Source organism: Haliotis asinina, chromosome 10, assembly GCF_037392515.1.
Source record: "Haliotis asinina isolate JCU_RB_2024 chromosome 10, JCU_Hal_asi_v2, whole genome shotgun sequence".
Taxonomy (NCBI): Eukaryota; Metazoa; Mollusca; class Gastropoda; order Lepetellida; family Haliotidae; genus Haliotis; species Haliotis asinina.
The window spans coordinates 12442665-12462778 of NC_090289.1; the positions used below are offsets into that span (position 1 = coordinate 12442665).

The following is a 20114-nucleotide window of genomic DNA, read 5'->3' on the forward strand; positions in this document are numbered from 1 at the left end:
GTTCACATAATTTCCACAAACGAAAAATGATAGGGTATACGAAACGAAATGTTTTATGTTCATTCCGAGTCATAATATTAACACTTTCTCATGACATCGGTACCATTACCTAATATTTAACCAACCTGACATCATTGAATATTGACAAAAACGCTATTTTCAGCGACTGTTTAATCACTATTGACAGTATTGTAGCGTACTCCATGTGTATTACCCGGTAGCGATTGTATGGAAAATAGCATTCGGAACCGTTCGGGTACAAACCTTTCCGAGGTAAAAGTTCGAAAGGTATGTGCGGATGTCCGCTTTCGCCATTTGGTAAGCTGTGTTCTGATTGGTCAATCTCAAAGGTTACCTGACGCGACCTCCTACTAGGTTTTGTGAGACTCAGTAGTGGAGAGTAACGATAAGTTTACTCGAGTTTACTTAGACTGTGTGATATTATTAGTGGCATGCTTTGAGTAATAGATGTGAGAGTTATTTCCCTTACGTCATGAGGAATACAAATTAACCGTCCAGTCACATTTCACTGCTCTTTCACGATGGAGACACGATGGTAGGGTTATTTTTTTTTCTCGTTTAAGTACATGAATGTGTCACAGTGCGATAACATTTTAGCGGCATGCTTTGTGAAACAGGTTTGAGAGTTATGTCCCATTGGTCATGGTAACGAGGAATTAACCAAGCATAGCGAACTATTCGAATGTTAGAAAGACAGTACAGTGACTTCATGAGCACTGATTTTCCGCCTTTAAGTTACCATGTCATGGGGAAAAGTCAGTCAGCCTGAAAAAAAGACCCGTCAGTCTCCTCTAACGGACAAGCATGGGCTGCTGAAGATCTTGAGCAATGCTAACCGGTGATCTTCTCGGGTCAGGATCAGTACTAAGCTAAATCATCACTACTTTCTGCATTCTAAAACTTGTCTACTACTTATTCATTAATCCATAAAACAAACAATGATCTCCTTGAGACATGTGGGAGAGAGTAGCCATGTTTTATGTAGATATGTGCGTTCAGGTATTTTGAATAGCAGTATCTGTTGATTTTACGCGAGACAAGTAGAGGCACCGAGTGATGTTTCCGAAACGACGCCTCAGATTTCTTAGTGGCTCATTTTTTGCATACCAAATCAATGTAGACATATTCCAGTGGATAATCGATAGTGGAATTTGTAAGGGCTTGAAGACAGGAAGCTGGTGTGGTGTTTACTTTTGTAGTACGTATTGATCATACAGGTAAGGAGACATGCGTGCCCTGTGTGAGCTCCCGGTGTGATAGGACGTAGTGCCAAGTGGAATATAGTACAAGTGTTAAGTAAATCTGTTCCCATGTTAGACATTATACGTCACTGTTTAGCTGTCTCAGAAAGTGTTACTTTGATGTAGAGCCAACACATGGTACACCATTATCGCATGTATTCCCCATAACTGCTAGTTTTTTTTTCCGAACACCATTTTCGTTATGGAATCTCTCGGTCCTATAATTTACCTCAGTGGATTAATATCTGAGTTTACCTCTGCAGCTGGTAGGGTACGATGAACATTCGACTCAAACAGAGTCTGAGTAAAGTATTGATGAAGTCATCTTATTTCGATATATCAAACATGAACATAATCTTGGAAATCCGAATGCAAAAAATATATGTAATTATCTTCTGGTGCAAAGGCGAGTCCACCCAAACTTGTAACCTTGCATGCACGTAGCAACACTGGTAATAAATCATTTCTGTAGTACATATGACAAAGTATGAAGGGACAGGGTGAGTGTGCGGCAAGGTTTTCCTTAAAGGTCACATATACTCTGATAGGGTACAAACGCAAAATCACTTGCTGACATCGTTATAAATGAAACCCCGTCATTAAAAATGCTCATTTCGATCTTTAATTACCTTAAATCGACCTTTTTGTCAACAGTGCACAATTCTCAACCACAAACGAAATTTCAACCAATCAGAGCGGCGCGTCTCCGTGACGTAATAGTGGGTATAGAAATGAGGGTCTCTGCAGTATTCATCTACATTTCAGGGGTTGAACTATTTCGTTTACAAGTTTGTACAAACCTGAAATCGCGACAGCTGTTGAGAAAAATGAAAGCTATATGTTCTCACAATCTACTATCATTTAGTTTCGTCTCCTGCTTTGCCTAATTTTCGAGTTACAACCCTTGTTTTCATAGACGATTCTGTCAAAATCACTTGGTGTCGCTAGGTTGTAATCCGTGTTAGGTGGTATAAACCTACACGTTATTTGTCATCATTCACTTGATGCTCAGTTAATTAATATATAACAGGTATAATTAGGGGAACGCCACTTAGATTACCCGACAAAGGCCCCCATTTGGCATTTCTTTTGTCTGGATCGATCAAAGGATTAACCGATAACACGCTGATTGCTTAATTAGTTTTATGGGGATTTAAATGGGAGATTTGTCAAAAGGTAGTGTTTATGTATGTACATTTACTAATCTATACTGAATACACTCTGTCGTTTCTGTGTCTATGTAAAACAACGCCCCTCTTTCAAAGGATTAACCGCCAATACATTGATTGCTCATTATTGGCTAACTAAATAACTTTTTAAAAATTAGTTGTCAGGTGTGATACCTTGGATAACCGATGAAACTATACAGCACTGTGAAAAACCTGAAACGATACGTCACGTTTTCGTATAATAGACTGTTAAAAGACACATCACTTGGGAAATCTGCAGATGAATTATATATCACTCGTGTTTTTGTGGATATTGATGGATACATTCTTCGAAGAAGGTAATAGCCTGACATTGCTCCTATAAATTTAATTTTAATATTTGCATTTTTGTTTTTAATACGTTGTCGTAGCTTTCAACAGAATCATTGTTTTCGTCGTTAAGTGTAATGATGCAAACGACATATACTAGGGCGTGCGTGCGAATTATGATTCATATAGGAAATCTATGAAATGTCTACATATTACATTCCTGTTATACATTCGCAGATCGCTTCTTTTTATTAAGTTTCAAAATGCATGCAAGTATGATTATAAAGTAATTAGGATTATGAGACCAAGTATAAAGACGTATATTGACAAGTGTCTACATACTGGTGAGTGAACGTTACAAACCAAGTAAATTCAGCAAGTGAAGAAATTTATCGCGCAGTATTTTCACTTCGACCCCGACCTCGCTTAGGTTATGTTACAGGCAAACTCCTTTTGGTAATGATTCAAATACATATTTATGTAGTTTTGATTTTCTAACTTAATGAGAACAAACCATACATAATCTCATTAATTCAAATGGATTTGACTTCACGATTTTCAAAAATGGCGGCGCCCGGTCGTGGGATGAATGCTATTTAAATTCGTTTTCACCGACTTACAAAAGGACAACTACTTTCTACTGGTAGTAAAATATGTATTTTAGTGATGGACAATAGGAATTTACATGACATTGCTTATAACATAACAATTTCACTCTTGGAAGTGAGGTGGAGGTCAATATAACAATTGCTTGCAATATAAATGTCACTTCGACCCCCACCTTCCTTCCTTGGAAGAAGTCCTTATGTTAAAAGTTGTGTCATGCAAAATCCTTTTGGCCATTATTCAAATGCATATTTAACTACCAGTAAAAAGTAGTTTTGATTTTCTAACTTGATGAGAACAAATCATAATCACAATAATTCTAACGGACATTAGCCCGTGACTTCACGATTTTCAAAAATAGCGGCGCCCTGTCTGATCATGAATGCTATTTAAGTTCGTTTTCACCGACTTACAAAATCAAAATTACTTTCTACTGGTAGTAAAATATGTATTTTATTGATAGACATTAGGATTTTACATGACATTGCTATAACGTAACAATTTTACTCTTGGAATCGGTCAATATAAGGGCTCCATATAATATTACTTACGATAATACTGTCACTTCGACCACAACCTCGTTTCCGAGGAAGAAAGTGTTATATCCATGCAAAATCCTTTTGGTCAGCAATGTGTAGTAAGCAGTCTTGATTTTATAAACTCGATGAAACTTGAACTCCATTTTCTATCCTGGAAGCGTGGTAGGGGGCGAACCATCCGATTTAGTATATACCACAGGCTTCCACAACGCTCACTTCGCACACACTAACAACCAATTTAAGCACAAACTACGGAGTCTGGTGGAAATCTGTGCATATAGTGACACCATCACCCGACACCAAGGAACAACTGACGGCAACACAACAATTCGGTATGTCTTTGGTGACGTCGAGAAATCAGCAAAATGACGACCATCCTACACATGTTCTATACATTTAACTGGAAACCGTTCCTCCTATGACGTCACTGTAGGGCTGTAGAGTTACGTACCCTGTCTGCGGTTTCGTTTGCGGGCGAGAGAGAAGCAGACGGCTTTTTAGCAACTTTTAAGCGCTTGGTATTAATTAACCACACGTTTTTTTAAAAAGAAAATGGTGTTTCGTTTATGACTAACCAAAAGTCTTTCATATGCAGTGATAAAAAGAGTACCAAAAAATTGAGTTCAGTAGTCCTTTAAGAAAGAACTGAACCTCAGCATAACAACTTATTTGTCATTAGATAAGAGTGTCTCATAAAATTTGAATTTCAGTACGTAGTGTATATTTCAAGTTTCGAGGGAGGTCGCACACTTCGCACTTTTCTGAGGATAGAGGAGGTGCTGTTGGATTCGATGACATAATAACTTCAGAAGACGTTAACCGTCGAATTCAGTGCCTCTGCCGATGTCATCAGTGACATAAGAGTTGAAGTTGATGTCACCACTGGCGTCAGAGTTAATACGGCCTCACACTACCGTGGGTACTAGAGTAGTTAGAGTAGATGTATCACTGGGGTTGGTGTTGATGTCACCACTGGCATCTCAGTGAAGTTACAACTAACGTTGGATCTGACCAAATCGAAGTGTAGATGAGAATATTTTTGTTATGGATTGCATCTTACACACTATTCTTGGTGAATGTCACTACGAGTTCTTTCCCGCTTGAAGAGGATATTAAAGACGACAAATTCTTGACTCCAGGTTTCCATTCGACAGCCATTTACCAGAAGCAATAACGCTGATGTGACCACGCTGTGGTTTATGTCTGTACACTGTGTCATGCAGACAGTATTAGTCTTTAACATATATTGTATGTTATACTTGGAATTAAATACTTTTTCGGGCTTGACTTCCACCCAACAAAAGTACTAGCTATAGAATCTGTGTAATGCCAGATAAATTATAAACACGTGTTACATTTCAACACTTTCTGAATGACATTGTATAGAGGTAGGAAGATATAATGGCATTCCAATGGCTGACAGAGTAGTAAAGCAGAAAATTTGAAATGTATCGAAGATGAAACACATGTCCTGCTGGATTGTAACTTATATAATGATGCTAGAAATAGGTTTATCACTCCATTTTTTGTATGGCAATGACAGCAAACAAAAATTAATACACATACTTAAAACTAAAGAAAAAACTATTATCATAAATGTCTGTAAATTTCTGAAATATATACATGAAACTAGAGCTGCAACCCTGAAAACGTAAATTCTATCAATTTTATATGCGCTAATCTCAACGAATCTACTTTTTTTGTATTATGGGCCTCTGGCCTTTATGCTGAATAAAACACTAGTATATGTCTCTCTGTAAATGGCAGTGTGTATTCATAGCATGATGTTGGTCCCAGTGCTGCAATGGAATGCAATGGAATTCTCATAACTAATCAGTATCATATTATGTTCTGGTGACCTGAAAACTGAATAAGATCAATACTATACGATATCATTTAGCACTTTGAATATTACTTTAATTGCAATAGCGGATGTTTACATTCGGAGTAATTTCGAAGCGTAAATAGATTTATTACGTTTCTTCATAAGATTTACACATAAATGTTTTACTCAGTGACTATGCCATCCCTCCATACCGAGCTCTAGGCAAGGTAACAACAACTACCATCTGTCTATTTTGTCTTCCATCTTGGAATTGTGACAAGACCAGGAGGCACAACCTACAAGATGTGAATTACATACAATACTGTTAATGATAATCCTAAGAGAAAATACTGAATATAATAAGATAGTTATGATATATTGAGCATAGACTGACATCTCTAGAGATTTCAGTTAAATTGGCGGCCATCTTGGCATTTCTGCCACCAAGGGGGCACTGCTGATCCATATCCAGAAGTGGTTCAGGATATACGTGTGCCAAATTTGGTGTTTTTAACCCAAAGAGCACAGTTTGTGCCTTAACAACCTCACTACTGTCACACAGCCAAGAATCGAACCGTTTCCAGATGCAATTTCAGCTACCATGCTGCAGGTTTGAAGTGCGGAGTCAATATATGTGCTATAGTGAACTGTAATGTTCATCTGGAATCTCGGTTATTCTGTTCTTATAAGATAAAAGGATGAAATCAGATTTAACGGAATGCATGATGTTATTTTTGCTGAACAATACAGACCGCGAGACACCCCCGTTTGATTATAGCGGGACTCTGTGTATATGGAAACACAGTTTAACATAGCCACAGCACATATGGTACAGGAAACAGCAGTGTGTTTGCATGTGTTGTTCCAAGATATAAAGTAGTTTTATCGTTAAATATGACAAGAGTTTGTTATTTAGGGTGTTTTATCAGAAATGTTCATTTGCCCGATTATAAGTTTTTCACTGGTCCCGCGGGAACATGGGTTGTTATCTTACTTCACGCATAAATATCGTTTTTGTACTGACTTTGAACTCTTCTATCATTCTCAGCGTACCCTGCTTACAAGCGAGTAACATTTTTTTGTGTACCTAGGAATGCCTAACTCATTTGGTACTTCGTGGTAGTACTTCATCTCGAATAACATTGAATCACGTATGACGCATGGAAATAACTGATGTGGTGCGAATTCAGGTCAATGGAAGGGAGATAATTCTGTACATCAACCCATGGTCCCCTCAGTACCAGTGAACAACCAATGTTGCTCAAACTAAAAACGTACTCTCGTCTGCCCTTTACTATGGGCCTATAATCTTAAATATAACACACAGCTTACAAATAAGCACTTTTTGAATGACACTGCGTATTATTATCTATGATTCACCACATGGGTGAAGAAATGTGTTTAAATCATTTCTGGTGTTCCCCTTCGTGCAATTGCCGGAATATTTCTAAACGCGGCGTAAAACAAGACTCACTCACTCACCCACTCATACCTATATACTTATTCTGTTCCAGGTGAAGGTTTGGTTCCAAAACAGAAGAATGAAATGGAAACGCGTCAAGGGCACTAAGCTCGTAAAGGACAAAGTGGATGGCCAGCTCAAACCAATAATGGCGCCCAATCTGACTTCTACAAGTGTCCCTGACGCAGATATTGAATCACGTATGCTCTAGGACACTTGCCGATGTTTTGCGAACGCAAATCGATGGAAGGAAGACAACCCTAAATCTTTCTTCTTTGTCTGCAAATTTTATCGATGAATACAAAATGGTTTGTAAAAGGTTCAAAGAATTCCAATTGACATCGACATGTTGGGTAAGGTAAATACCGTGTTTAATGGTCCCTCGGGCCCATGGGTCGAAGTATCCTCGACGTTTGTTTATGTTCCCCCACCCCAGAAGTATCCTCGACGTTTGTTTATGTTCCCCCAGCCCTTCATTTTATGTTGTTCACTGGTCACGACGGCAGCATGAACTATTCAACGCCTCACAGGTAGCTTAGGTTGTCCAGGATAACAATATTCAGATTGTGCTTTTTGAGCATCCTTCATGCGCCTTTGGTATGATGTCAGTGAGTTTAGTTTTAATATTCTGTAAATAATTGAGTCTGGACCAGACTATCTAGTGATCAACAGCATGGGCATTGATCTACGTAATTGGGACATGTGTCAACCCAAACAGCGAGCCTGACCACCCGATTCCGTCATTCGCCCCTGACGACAAGCATTTTGTGACAAGCATGGGTTGCTGAAGACCTATTCTACCATGCATCTTCACAGGTTGAGGAGGGTATCAAGCCTGGAAAGGCGTGTTAAGAATATTCTTAATGTATTATTACAGTGATACGTGTGAGTACGTTGATGTACGTTTAAGTTATTAAAACACATGCGTCAACCAAGTCAGTGAGCCTGGCCACCCGACCCCGTTACGACAAACAAGGGTTATTGAAGACAGGGAACTTCACGGATCGATTGACAGGAGGCAGTCATCTTGCAATATCTATGGCCATCTGACGTTCCGTGATTTAAGCAAATCTGAGTCATACTATCTATTTTTACACCATCTATCTCATTACAAATGTAGAATATCGATAGTTGTGACGAAGTTATATTGAATATCGTTTAGTTTTGTTAATGGTATATATGGGTCACCTGTTACGAAGATGCGGCAGCCTTTGGTATCCTCCGATGACTTCCTTTAATGAGTTTCATGTTAATGTAAAGTACATACGCTTAGGAATCTCAAGAATTTCAAAGTAAATTCTGCTGCACCCGACCCTCATACTGGATTCGAAATGCCGCGAAAAGAATTTAATCATACATGTTTTATCAGGTTTTAGCAATCTATCAACAACTGTATATCTATTTAGATAAGTTTTCAATTCAGAAGTACCAAAGTAGAAACTTAACTTTTCACTATCGAAAAATGATAAGTCCTTTTGATAACTGTAAGCGTAATGATGGTAAAGAAGTTGTGAGCAGTGCAGGTGCTTGTGACGACGATAGTGTCTACAGGCTGGGTGGAATTGTGGAACCAACTGGTGGTTATCTCGTAGATGGACGTCTTGAGATAGAACGACGTATATAAGACCACTGAGCTTGGGCATGGTAGTTGGCACAGCGATTCAAAAATGGTAAGTACAGACCACAAAGAATTCTACACTTACGTGGTGTTCGAACCCCTTTCATATAGGACAGGAGTGAAGGCTAAACACCAATTAATAGTAAATTTGAGCGGGTGGGTGACGTCACTTTGCGTCAGCGTTGTGGTGAGAACGGACAAAGTTATATTACTTGGTGAAGCTGAGATCATCATCGGTGATGAACAAATGTGATATGGACTTGTCGCTGCACAAAGCTATGAGCTGTGAGGCAGGGCTTAACTAACTGACCCCGATACAGATCATGTCATATGCTTCTACAAAGATCATGCGTCTTGACTGAAACACACATTCAGCACGATTCACTTCCTAAGACCGTTTAATTCAAACACGAATACTTATTGTTTGTTTTGTATCTGATTTTTGTACCTCGAAAATGAACTAAACCCAAAGTCACAAATCCAATAGGTATATCGATGTGGATGTTCCAGCGCATGAGGAGCGGTGGGGTAGTCAAACGGTTAAAGCGTTCGCTCTAGTACCCGGGTTCGATTCTCTAGGTGGGTACAATGTGTGATATCGCATAAACCTAAACTCACTCACTCACTCCAGTATATCACTTCGTTTCTGAGCGTCATTGTATCTACATTCAAATACCATGGAAAGATGTTTCATCTTCTGTTTGTGTGTTTTGTGTATTTTTCATCTGTACAAATTGAAGAGTTTGAATTGAGGTGGTGAAAATTGAAGTCAAATCCTTCAAGAAAGCTGTTCTCACTAGTTCATGAACCGACGGAGTTTCCATTAGATTTGGCCATCAGAGTTAATTCAGGAATTTGAGGGCTTATTGCGTCGTGCAAGAAAATTAATAGTTATGATGAGTGCATTTGTAATATGCTAAATTCCATTCATTAGTTGGATGTTCATAGCGCTAACATTCTGACTGTTATTACCATAGATAATCCAACCTGCCAATGAGGCGCTAGGTTATTATTCACATGACTTATCCCACTGGGTACCCATTTTCTGCGGGGTCAGCAGAGGCAATTTTGAACAAACTCAGTTGCCTGAGATGAAACAACATGTGTCGCGTGGGTTTTGTTGAGGGAAAGAACGAATGTCGTAGAAACTCTCAGGAGTCCAGCTGCCGACCAGGGTCACAAATCCAAGGAAGCGCCCTCTCCGAGTCCAATGCTGCTTGACGTCACCGAGTTCTGTGCACATGGCCCCGTTTCACCAAGCTCTCCTAGCGCTACGACTATAGCTAGTCAATGTTACAGTATAGGAATGCTATGAGGAAAGTTACGAGGTCTTAGGTTTACGAGAGCTTTGTAAAACGGGGCCCAGGACCACACACCACCGCGCAGTAATGTCACTGCGTCATGTTGTGTGTTTCCAGATACGCTACGCCAGTTTCGTTTTGTTGGTGTTGGCTGAATGTGTGTACGCGCGCGTACACGTCACCACAACGACCACACCCTTCCCTCGTGGGAACCTGAAGGTGAGGATGGATAACTTCAAGGTCAAGATGGAGGCCATTCTGCAGCAGATGATTCAGCAGCAGCTGTACGTGGAGGAAAGGATCCGATCTGAAGGGCAGTCCGGGATCAAACAGATCAGACTATACAACGACGGACCCAGACCTTATGATTCGGAGTCGCACACATACAAGTAAGTCAGATAGAAAGTCTGATCTTTGCCACGAAAGCCTGTGTTTATACACACACGGTGAGTCAGTAGATAGCATCGTGCTCCGACGTCGAAAGACAATTTTCCTGACAGGCGCATCTACATGCGAGTCCGTCGGGTGGGTTCTGTGCATCGTGTGATGCCTAATTGCCTCTGAGCCTGTCAGCAATATAAAAAGTGTTGTCACAGGACGAGACCCTTCTGTTCTGTAACACACATCTTCAGGAGCGTCAGTCAGAGAATATTATGGATCATTGTCACTCTCACTCACCGACTCACCGACTCACCTTCTCACCAACTTACTCACCCACCCAACGACAATGCTGTCGGGCGGTGTGGTAACCTAGTGGTAACAGCGTTCGCTCGTCATCTCGGGGACCCGGGTTCGATGCTAGATATGGGTACAACGTGTGAAATCCATTTCTGGTGTCCCCCACGGTGATATTGCTGGAATATTGCTCAGAGCAGCGTAAAACTACACGTACTCACTCACTCGTACCGCTGTCCAGAGTATTTAATGCAGCCGATTTTATTTATTTTTGTTTACTGTTGACTTAGTACAATTGTTAGGACTAACTTTGAATTACAAGAGTTAAGTCTTATCTCCACACTTTTCGCTAACAAACATGTTGGATTTACTTATATACCAGGGTAAACGTAAATTCGTATTAATCATAACTGTCTTTCCTCCAGAACTGCTTCTGCTATACACGACCATGCTAACTATGACCGCACGCTTGGAATGGGAGAAGTGAACATGGTCATGAACGGGGTAGAGTTCAGAACGAGGCACAACGACTATAAACTGCGCATGCCTAGCAGGAAATCGGCTGCCTATCGGGCAACCGAGTACATTCCGTTTCCCAGCGTACCTTCAGAAGTGACGTCAAAGAAGACACTCCCTGAACAGGTCATTTGAAAATATTTACGATGAATCTCTATCACAGGGACATTGTTCGTTAAACATAATATATTTAGTGTTTATCCTTCAATTACATTCCAATTAATAATGAGATATTGTTTAATAATAAAGTCAGCTGAGTAACTGCTTAGAAGTGAAGACTTTGCCCTCTTATGAAATGCCTATGAAAGTTTCCATATTCTCTCATTGAACGAATGACTGAATAAATGGATGGATGAATGAGGTGGTTCAAAATAAACACGTTGTAGAGATGTTCGTAAACTCTCTTGTGCGTGTTCTTGTATGGTAGAATGAATTCGAAATTGATGTTCCGACGTGCATTATTGTGTAATATAGCTGTACTATATGTACATATAGTACATTTTGTACATTTATCATTGCCTGTACATTTTATCATTGCCTGTCACAGGTGACAGAAATGAAAGCATGGTTCAAAGCCTGGCAAGATCAGGACCACAGCGTGCGGGACTACAGGAAGTACTTCAAACCCGTCCTATGTTACATAGAAGGAGCATGGACCCAAAACACTACACACATCCAGGAGCCCTTCAGCAGCGACAGGCACGCCCTCGACGCCACCAGCTGGGAGGACCTTCACGAAAAAGTCAGGTTCACAACCTACACTGGGAGCAAGAGTTTAAAGGAGGACTTAGCTTTCCTCCCTTCAACGATCATGGACGTGGTAAACGGTCAGCCGGTGCTTGCTCAGTGGAACTATCGCATCCTCTGCCATCCACTGACCAGAGATCTGCCCTTGAAGTATCTCAATCTCCAAGATGACCTGTCTGCAAGAATTTCACGTGGACAGACCAAGAGTCAGTTACGTCATGATCCAGCAGCACGATTCTCCCTCTACGATGATGATGAGTATGCGCATACTAGTTTTATGTTCCAGTCTCCGTCATTAAGTGGCAGTTTATCATAAAGACCCCTACCATCACCAGGGGTAGATCCAACAATTCTAACCGTGACGGTCCAAGTTAGAATTTGGGTCTTCAGTAACCCATGTTTGTCGTAAGAAGTGACTACCGGGATTGGTTAGTCAGGCTCGCTGACTTGATTGGTACATGTTCTCGGTTCGTTCCCAATTACGCAGATCAATGCTCATGGTATTGATCACTGGATTGTCTGGTCCAGACTCGATTATTTACAGCCATACAGCTGGAATAGAGTGTGGCGTAGAACTAAACTCATCCACTCACTCCAACAGTGGTTATTGCATACGGAACAATTTTGATTACTTCCAAATTATGTAAAACTATTGATAGTTTGCTTAAAAATAAAATATATTAGATGGGGACAGGAACCGCCATGTTTCATACAGAATACATTCACTACTTTCCAATCGATGCAAAATTATTCACATTTTGCTCACAAATACATTTGTAAAATATCGCGCGTGTAAAAATCGCCAGAAACGGTAAATGCATGAGCTACATCCAATGAAGATTTCATATTGTACCTCTTAATCGATGTTTGAAAACAGAGGACACAATCATGATCTATCCTATGCATACATTGGTTTGCGATTTTCAACGTTTTTGTTACAATTTTCCTGTGTTTTTTTTTCAAAATCTTCTGTTACTCATATGCAATAGAATGTAGATCGCAGGTCAAAGGTGTAAGATAATTTGTGGTTCTGTTTAAATGAATCATGTCCAATTTTGAAGAATGTTTCGATGTCATAAATCTTTCTTCATATATTTGTGTATCAGAGGAAGGAACTACACTCTCCTCGACGAACTGATGAGTGAAATTCCCGGTTTCAACAACTACCATTCTCATTTGACGGAGGATGTCTTTGGCCAACAACTCTACGACGTCTTAGACAACACCCCATTGAACACAGGTGTGTAAACCCGGAATCACCAAATCAGACCTCATGCGGGGGGACATTTTTCTGTGAAAGAGGAATGAATTTCTTCAAATCACATTGTTTACAGATAACCATCATACAGGTGCAATATTGCTGATCGAGGTGTTACACAAACAGACAAACAAACGCATAATCGTAATAAATAAAATCGGAATTATACAGTCGACTGTGACTTTAACGAGGATCTCTTATGGATATGAAAGGATTTTTGTCGCTTGTATTCATTTGGGAACCAATGCAGATTTTTTCAGAGAGCGGTGTCTTTTAAGGTTAACGTATAATAGATTTCCAAATATGTGTATGTAAGTATGGGGGCGGTGAGGTAGCCTAGTGGTTAAAGCGTTCGCGTTGCCGAAGGCCCGGGTTCGATTCCCAACATGGAATCAATGTCCGTTCTGGTGTCCTCGTGGGGATATTGCTGGTATATTACTAAAAGCGGCGTATTGTTCATTGTATGTTCAGCAGTATGACGTTGGATAGGAACAAATGTCCCTGATCTTCTGTGCGAGCACTTTAGCTATATGGGGCTACCTCATGCCCCTCAGACAGAAATGGAAATTTAGATTACAACGACAAAGCCCTTTCGTTAATCTGAGTCTATTTTAGATGCCAAATATCCCAAGAAGGTGTTCATGAATCACGATTCCTACCCAACCGTATACCATATTCGTATTTCATGTTGTTGATACAAAGATAAAATATTCTGAGCTCAAGGGAACGTCTCTTCACTGTAACTTGTTCTTTCTTCGGTTTCAATCTAAGATTTTCAAACAATCTTAAGGAATGAAACAGCACTTGTCCTTTCTCGTGTCCCCTTATTCGTTTCTCCCAATATTTTACCGTTGGTTATCGGAAAAGAATGACACTTTGTAGAGATAAATTAGTATGAGTGACCTTGGTAAAGGTTGGACGATGATATAATTGGTCATATAATAACCTTATTCACAAAGACCTAATTTACGATACACCGGTCTGACTAACAGATTGTAAAAGGCAAAAAGTGTAAATAATACACAGCATTGCAGTGGCTGATTTAGAATTTTTTACCTGTTCGGCTAGAGCACTTAACAGAGAGCTCTGTATGCATAAAAACTAGATTTCATGAACGCTTCAAGTTGCAGCTAATGTCGCACTCCGTGTCCACAAAATAAGCTGTTCACTGGTCCCTCGGGGGCCATGGGCTCATGTACCCTCGAGGTTTGTTTATGTTCCACGAGTCCGCACGCAGCGCCAGGGGAACTTAAACAAGCCTCTAGGGTACATGAGCCCATGGCCCCCGAGGGACCAGTGAACAACGTATTTATCTTACCGTACACCTGAATTTTAATTTTGAACTGTTTGAAGCACTTCTGTTGTATGCGATGCGAATCGCCAGTTAGCAGACGACATGTACAAGATAAACAGATTTAGAGTTATCTCCCGTCCATCGATTTTCAAACGCAAAACATCGGTAATTTCCGTGCTTGATGCGTGATTCAATGTTATACGAGATAAAAAAAAGTACTACCATGAAGCACCCGAAGGGTTCGGAATTCCCAGCGGTGTACATTGAAAATAATACATCGCCTGTAAGTGGGGTACGTTGAAAATAATAGAATAACGCTTAGCCAATTAGAAAGCGACATTCATGTGTGAGGTAAGATAATGTTCAATATCTGCTTTTTCTATGCTTGTATAGCATACTATCACCGGTGGTACAAGGTTGGGAAAGGCGGAGGTAAAGAGCAGCTGATGCATCGCGGCTTCTCCGACATGAACCTGTTTGTGGCGCAAACCACTCAGTCTGACATATCCCCCATGAAGGTGGAGCAGTGCACGGAGAACCCTGTGTCTAAACACAAGGTCTGGCATTTCAGATACTTTATAGGACCAGGTTCGATTCCCTAAAAGAATGCAGTGTTGATGTTAACACAGATGACCAAATCCAAATCGCCATATCACTCACTCACTCACTCGCTCACTCACTCACTCAAAAGCCTCTCTGTATTCGACAGAAACTGATGCTGAGTTAATTAATCATGTGAAGGATTATTTCGAAACGCGAAATGCATGACCAATAGAAAATGATAAATCACCGTTAGGAAAACTTTAAGAAAATCTTTAAAAATTACATGAAATTGAGTTATTGCGTTTAGTATACGAGGTGATGTAAACAATAGTGAGCCTCACCAGGACAATGATATAAATGCAGCTGTTTTTGTTTTTTTTTGTTTTGGGGTTTTTTTTTTTTGTTTTTGTTGTTTTTTTCTACATATCTGTCAACCTCAAGCAAATTGGTTTGCTGTGTTCCAGCCTCACGACCACCATATTGCTTGACGTTTTATCTTGGTACCCCAAACGCCAGGAAAGAAAATATGCAAGGGATATTTTGTGTGAAAGAGCTTGTTTTGGAGACACTACCCACTCACTTCCAGATGACTTTGGCATAAGGACTTACCTGATTCTAATGTTTTCACGTCTAATGTTCTTTTGTATTTGTAGACGTGCCAGTCCTGGTCTCGACGCTACTCCTACGCTGTCCCCCTTGAGGTTATCTATCTGACCCCCATTTTGAGCTGGAACCCTTTGAACTTGGACTTCTGGCCAAAGGGTTCCCAGGAGCACGACAAGCAAAGGATGGGAGGCCACACGCCCCAAACGGCTTACAACGGCTCCAGGTACGATGCCTACTACAGAACTCCCCCGACGTTGTTCTCGGGCCAAGGAGTGTCATTGAATCCGTCCAACATCGTCGGTGTTCTGGACAAACAAGGAAAGGTACATCAAGCAGTGGCCTCTGGGCCAAGGGTCCTGCTCCCTAATATCCCAGGGATGGGAAAAATCAGGATGCGGTACCCCATCGCCCCCGTCCACGGGGAGGGGTCTGGCGTCTGGAAGGAACTTGATGCCCTCAAGGACATGCTGATGGACATGGAGAAGTACAAAGGACTGTTTGAGGAACTTCCGTCCATGGTAGACTTAGGAAGTCAAAAGGTGAGACACCATTACCAGTATTGTAAAAAAATGGTCACATCGATAATTAGTCATGTAAGTGCAGTGCGATGGAGATGCACTTTCAAGGTGAAGATTATTCATATCAATGTTATTGACGGGTCTGATGGAAACAAGAATCAGCGAGCGGCTGTGTGTTTGTAGTTGGTTGTTGTTTACCGCCGCACTCAGCAATATTCCAGCAATATGACGGCGACCTGTAAATAATCGAGTCTGGAACAGACAATCCAGTGATCAACAGCATGAACATCGATCTACACGACTTGGAAACGATGACAGGTGTCAGCCAGGCAAGTCAGCGATCCTGACCGCCCCAAACCATTAGTCGCCTCGTACGACAAGCATGGGTTACTGAAGACCAATTTTAACCAGAATTTTCACAGGTCAACAAGCGGGTCATGAGTCTGAGTACGCTGACAGTTGACAGTAACATGTTGTTTATGCCCAGGTAACAACGATTCGACATTTGTATGGAACTATCGAAACACAATGAAAAATCTAACACGGATTTAATGGGAAAATGGTATCGTGACATCTGAACGCAACCAGTGTTTATTCCATGTAGTGGTGAGTGTGCATATGAAATGGTTCATTACAGAGGCAACTAAACGACATTCTTGGAAGTTGAAAATGCAGGAATGTTTCTAAATAATTACGTCAGGCTTATTTCTCATTTGTATCGGCAAGGGGGGTTGGTTTATACTAGTGGTTAAAGCGTTCGTTTCACCCAGGTTCGATTCGCTACATTCGCACATTGTGTGAAGGCAGGTGTTGGTGTCTCCAACGACTTCTCACCTCGAGCAATCAGTTCTGGAATGATCTTGTACCAAGCGACAGCAAGATATTCAATATTGAAGACCCATCTGTGATGTGTGCTTAATTTGAAGGGACTCGTTGCATCAACAGAAATTATCAAATGATTGGAGTGATTGAGTCCGTCAGACAAAAAATATGAATTTAAAAACTATGTTAATACTATGCCTAGTTGGCTGTATAGCTTTAGATAACTGTAAATTGTTATGTCCCTTGACAGAACCAGGATCCGCCACCTTGGCTATGGTCCTTTAAAAAAGACTTGACAGCGGACCATAGGTCCCTCCGGATGTAAAAGAGTAACAGACTTTATTCTGGCACTCCTCACGCGTTGTAAGCCGTGAGATATATGGAAAAACAATTCAAAGCTCGCTTAGGACGGTAGTGTGGTTTGAAGCTTAAGCCAAAAGCCTGGGTTCGATTCTCAATATGATAGAAAGAGTGTAACCTGTTTCAAGTGTCCCCCAGTCGTGATATTGCTGAAACATTGTAAATTCGGTGTAATTTTATACCCTTTCTCGCACACATACTCAAGTTTATGAAGGAACCAAGGCGGTGGGTTTGGTTTGATGGAGAGGAAGTTCCGAAATGATGTAGGTCACCGTAGAATGATAGTTATTAACGTTAACTAGAATTGATAACATCGTTGCCATTATATTTTTTAAAAACATCCAGCGAGGGTGTAACATTGTGTACCTTATTGTATTAACCAGGGAACGGTGCATCTGAGAATGGGCGTTGCAACCAAGACACCCCCAGGCCCCCACGTCCACGACATCTACGTCTCCGTCGACGATCAGGAAAAAATGGAAGACGATCTTCGCGTAAAGGTACTCACAAGCAAAGTCCTAGACCACACCCATCAGCTTTTAATATACGGGAAAAATAACAAATACAGCATTTTCAATTGCGACGGGAAACCACGCTGCTGGGACGGCCATCCCTCCAGTTTATATGTTGTGTAAACTGTCCAGCTTCCTGTCAAGGTCATGAATAAAGTGCATGCAAAAGCTAACAGTTGTTATAGAGACATTCATACACGAGAGAGTGGGTGTGTTTTATGACGCCGCTTTTGGCAATGTAACATTAATAATAAGTCATTTTCTATTGCGCACTGGCTCCAAACACCAAGTGTTTTCTCATTATCGAACGTACACGGATTTTGGAACACTTAATTGCTTTAACAATATTTTTCACAAGGTTGGTTTTGTCCGTAAAATTTACTAAGCACTAGAAGTTCATTCCAATCAGAATTGAGATTATCTGAAAGATTTTAGGTTCGTAGGATGCCATCATCCTTCAAAGTTGTGAAATTTGGAAATGCACTTTGTTCAACTTTTTTGTTCAATTTTGCCAAAGCAAAAAACCTCGAAAGAACTATATGGGATTTTTCTTTCTTTCTTTCTTTTTATTTTTTGTACTTTGATAAACATGACCAGGAAAATTTCATAAGTGACACAAACCAATTATTTTTGTTGTCAGTTAGGCTAGAAGATTGTGGCCACATCACATGACATAAAAGGCGACTATGCTTGTCGTAAGAGGCGACTAACGGGATCAGGTGGTCACGCTCGCTGACTTGGCTGACACGTGTCATCGGTTCCCAATTGCGCAGATCGATGTTCATGTTGTTGATCACGGGATTGTCTGGCCCAGACTCGATTATTTACAGACCGCCGCGATATAGCTGGAATATTGCTGAGCGCGGCGTAAAACTAAACTCACTCACTCCCACCACTTTATCCAACCGGGTACCCATTTACCCATCCGATTTGAGTAACTTTGACTATCAACGATAGTGATATCATCGAGGTTTGATCAAAGGATATTGAAACTTCTGAGGCAGTGAGCTCTGAACAGATGTTTAGTCTTTGTAAAGTCTGCCCCTCGGGCCAGTTGACACAGCCCCGGGATGGCCTAAAAGTCGGGTGGGGCCGGGCCGGGCCGGTCCAAATATGTTATCGGCTAATTTACCCATTAGCACCTGCCGGAGGGCAAAAGGATAAATTCCCAGCCGCGTCATTCGAAAATACGTTAGATGCTTGTAACCAACGTGTCAGCTCATGGTCGACTTGTTTGTATGGCATTCTAGAAGTTTACAATTTTAGGGATGATTAACTTCTACATTTTAACAATGGCGACGTTTCGGTATAGGTTCTTGGACCGTTTGCTTGAAAATGATGGGTGTAAGAACTTATACGGAAACGTCGCCATTGTTAAATTAAAGAAGTTGATCATCCATAAAAGTTGTGTCAGCTCATAGTCTGTTTAGTGAGTGGAATATCCATGTGAAAACTTAAGAATTGATAGAATAGTACAGCATATGAAAACTGTCCGGAGAACTTATTTGTTGTTCAACGTCTGTTCAGCAATATTCCAGCTATGCAGTGGCGGTCTGTAAATAATCTAGTCTGAACCAGACAATCCAGTGATCATCACCATCAGCATCGATCTACACAACTGGGGCACATTCTGTCGACTCGATCCTGTCACTCGATCAGTGACAACTGGGGCACATTCTGTCGACTCGATCCCTGGAGCACATTCTGTCGACTCGATCCTGTCACTCGATCAGTGACAACTGGGGCACATTCTGTCGACTCGATCCTGTCACTCGATCAGTGACAACTGGGGCACATTCTGTCGACTCGATCCCTGGAGCACATTCTGTCGACTCGATCCTGTCACTCGATCAGTGACAACTGGGGCACATTCTGTCGACTCGATCCTGTCACTCGATCAGTGACAACTGGGGCACATTCTGTCGACTCGATCCAGTCACTCGATCAGTGACAACTGGGGCACATTCTGTCGACTCGAAATCTTGAAAAAAGAGCATGTTCAATTTCCCCATGCATTCCGGTTCCGTACACTTGACATAACAGACGACTATACTATCACAATAATACATACTCCGATACCAGAGGATGACAGTCTGAACCATCAGGCATCAACGATCGCATACTCTACATCTTTCAAATCATGAGGATCACGGGAATTGATAGAGGGGTTTA

At 41.0% G+C, this 20114-nt stretch overlaps 1 protein-coding gene across 1 annotated transcript; it reads left to right on the forward strand.

The window, feature by feature from the left end:
- Window positions 1–8683: 8683 nt before the first annotated feature.
- Window positions 8684–18115, forward strand: LOC137299190 (uncharacterized). Its single transcript, XM_067831763.1, has 8 exons — window positions 8684–8842; window positions 10209–10480; window positions 11192–11408; window positions 11830–12287; window positions 13136–13269; window positions 14975–15138; window positions 15778–16269; window positions 17814–18115. The coding sequence occupies exons 1-8, from the start codon at window positions 8840–8842 to the stop codon at window positions 18063–18065; spliced, it is 1992 nt and encodes a 663-aa protein (XP_067687864.1). The 5' UTR covers window positions 8684–8839; the 3' UTR covers window positions 18066–18115.
- The last annotated feature ends 1999 nt before the right edge of the window (window positions 18116–20114 follow it).

Coding starts and splice junctions, on each gene's coding strand:
- LOC137299190 (XM_067831763.1), top strand. Junction 10,481..11,191: donor TCGGAGTCGCACACATACAA/GTAAGTCAGATA, acceptor TCTTTCCTCCAG/AACTGCTTCTGCTATACACG. Junction 16,270..17,813: donor TAGACTTAGGAAGTCAAAAG/GTGAGACACCAT, acceptor TGTATTAACCAG/GGAACGGTGCATCTGAGAAT.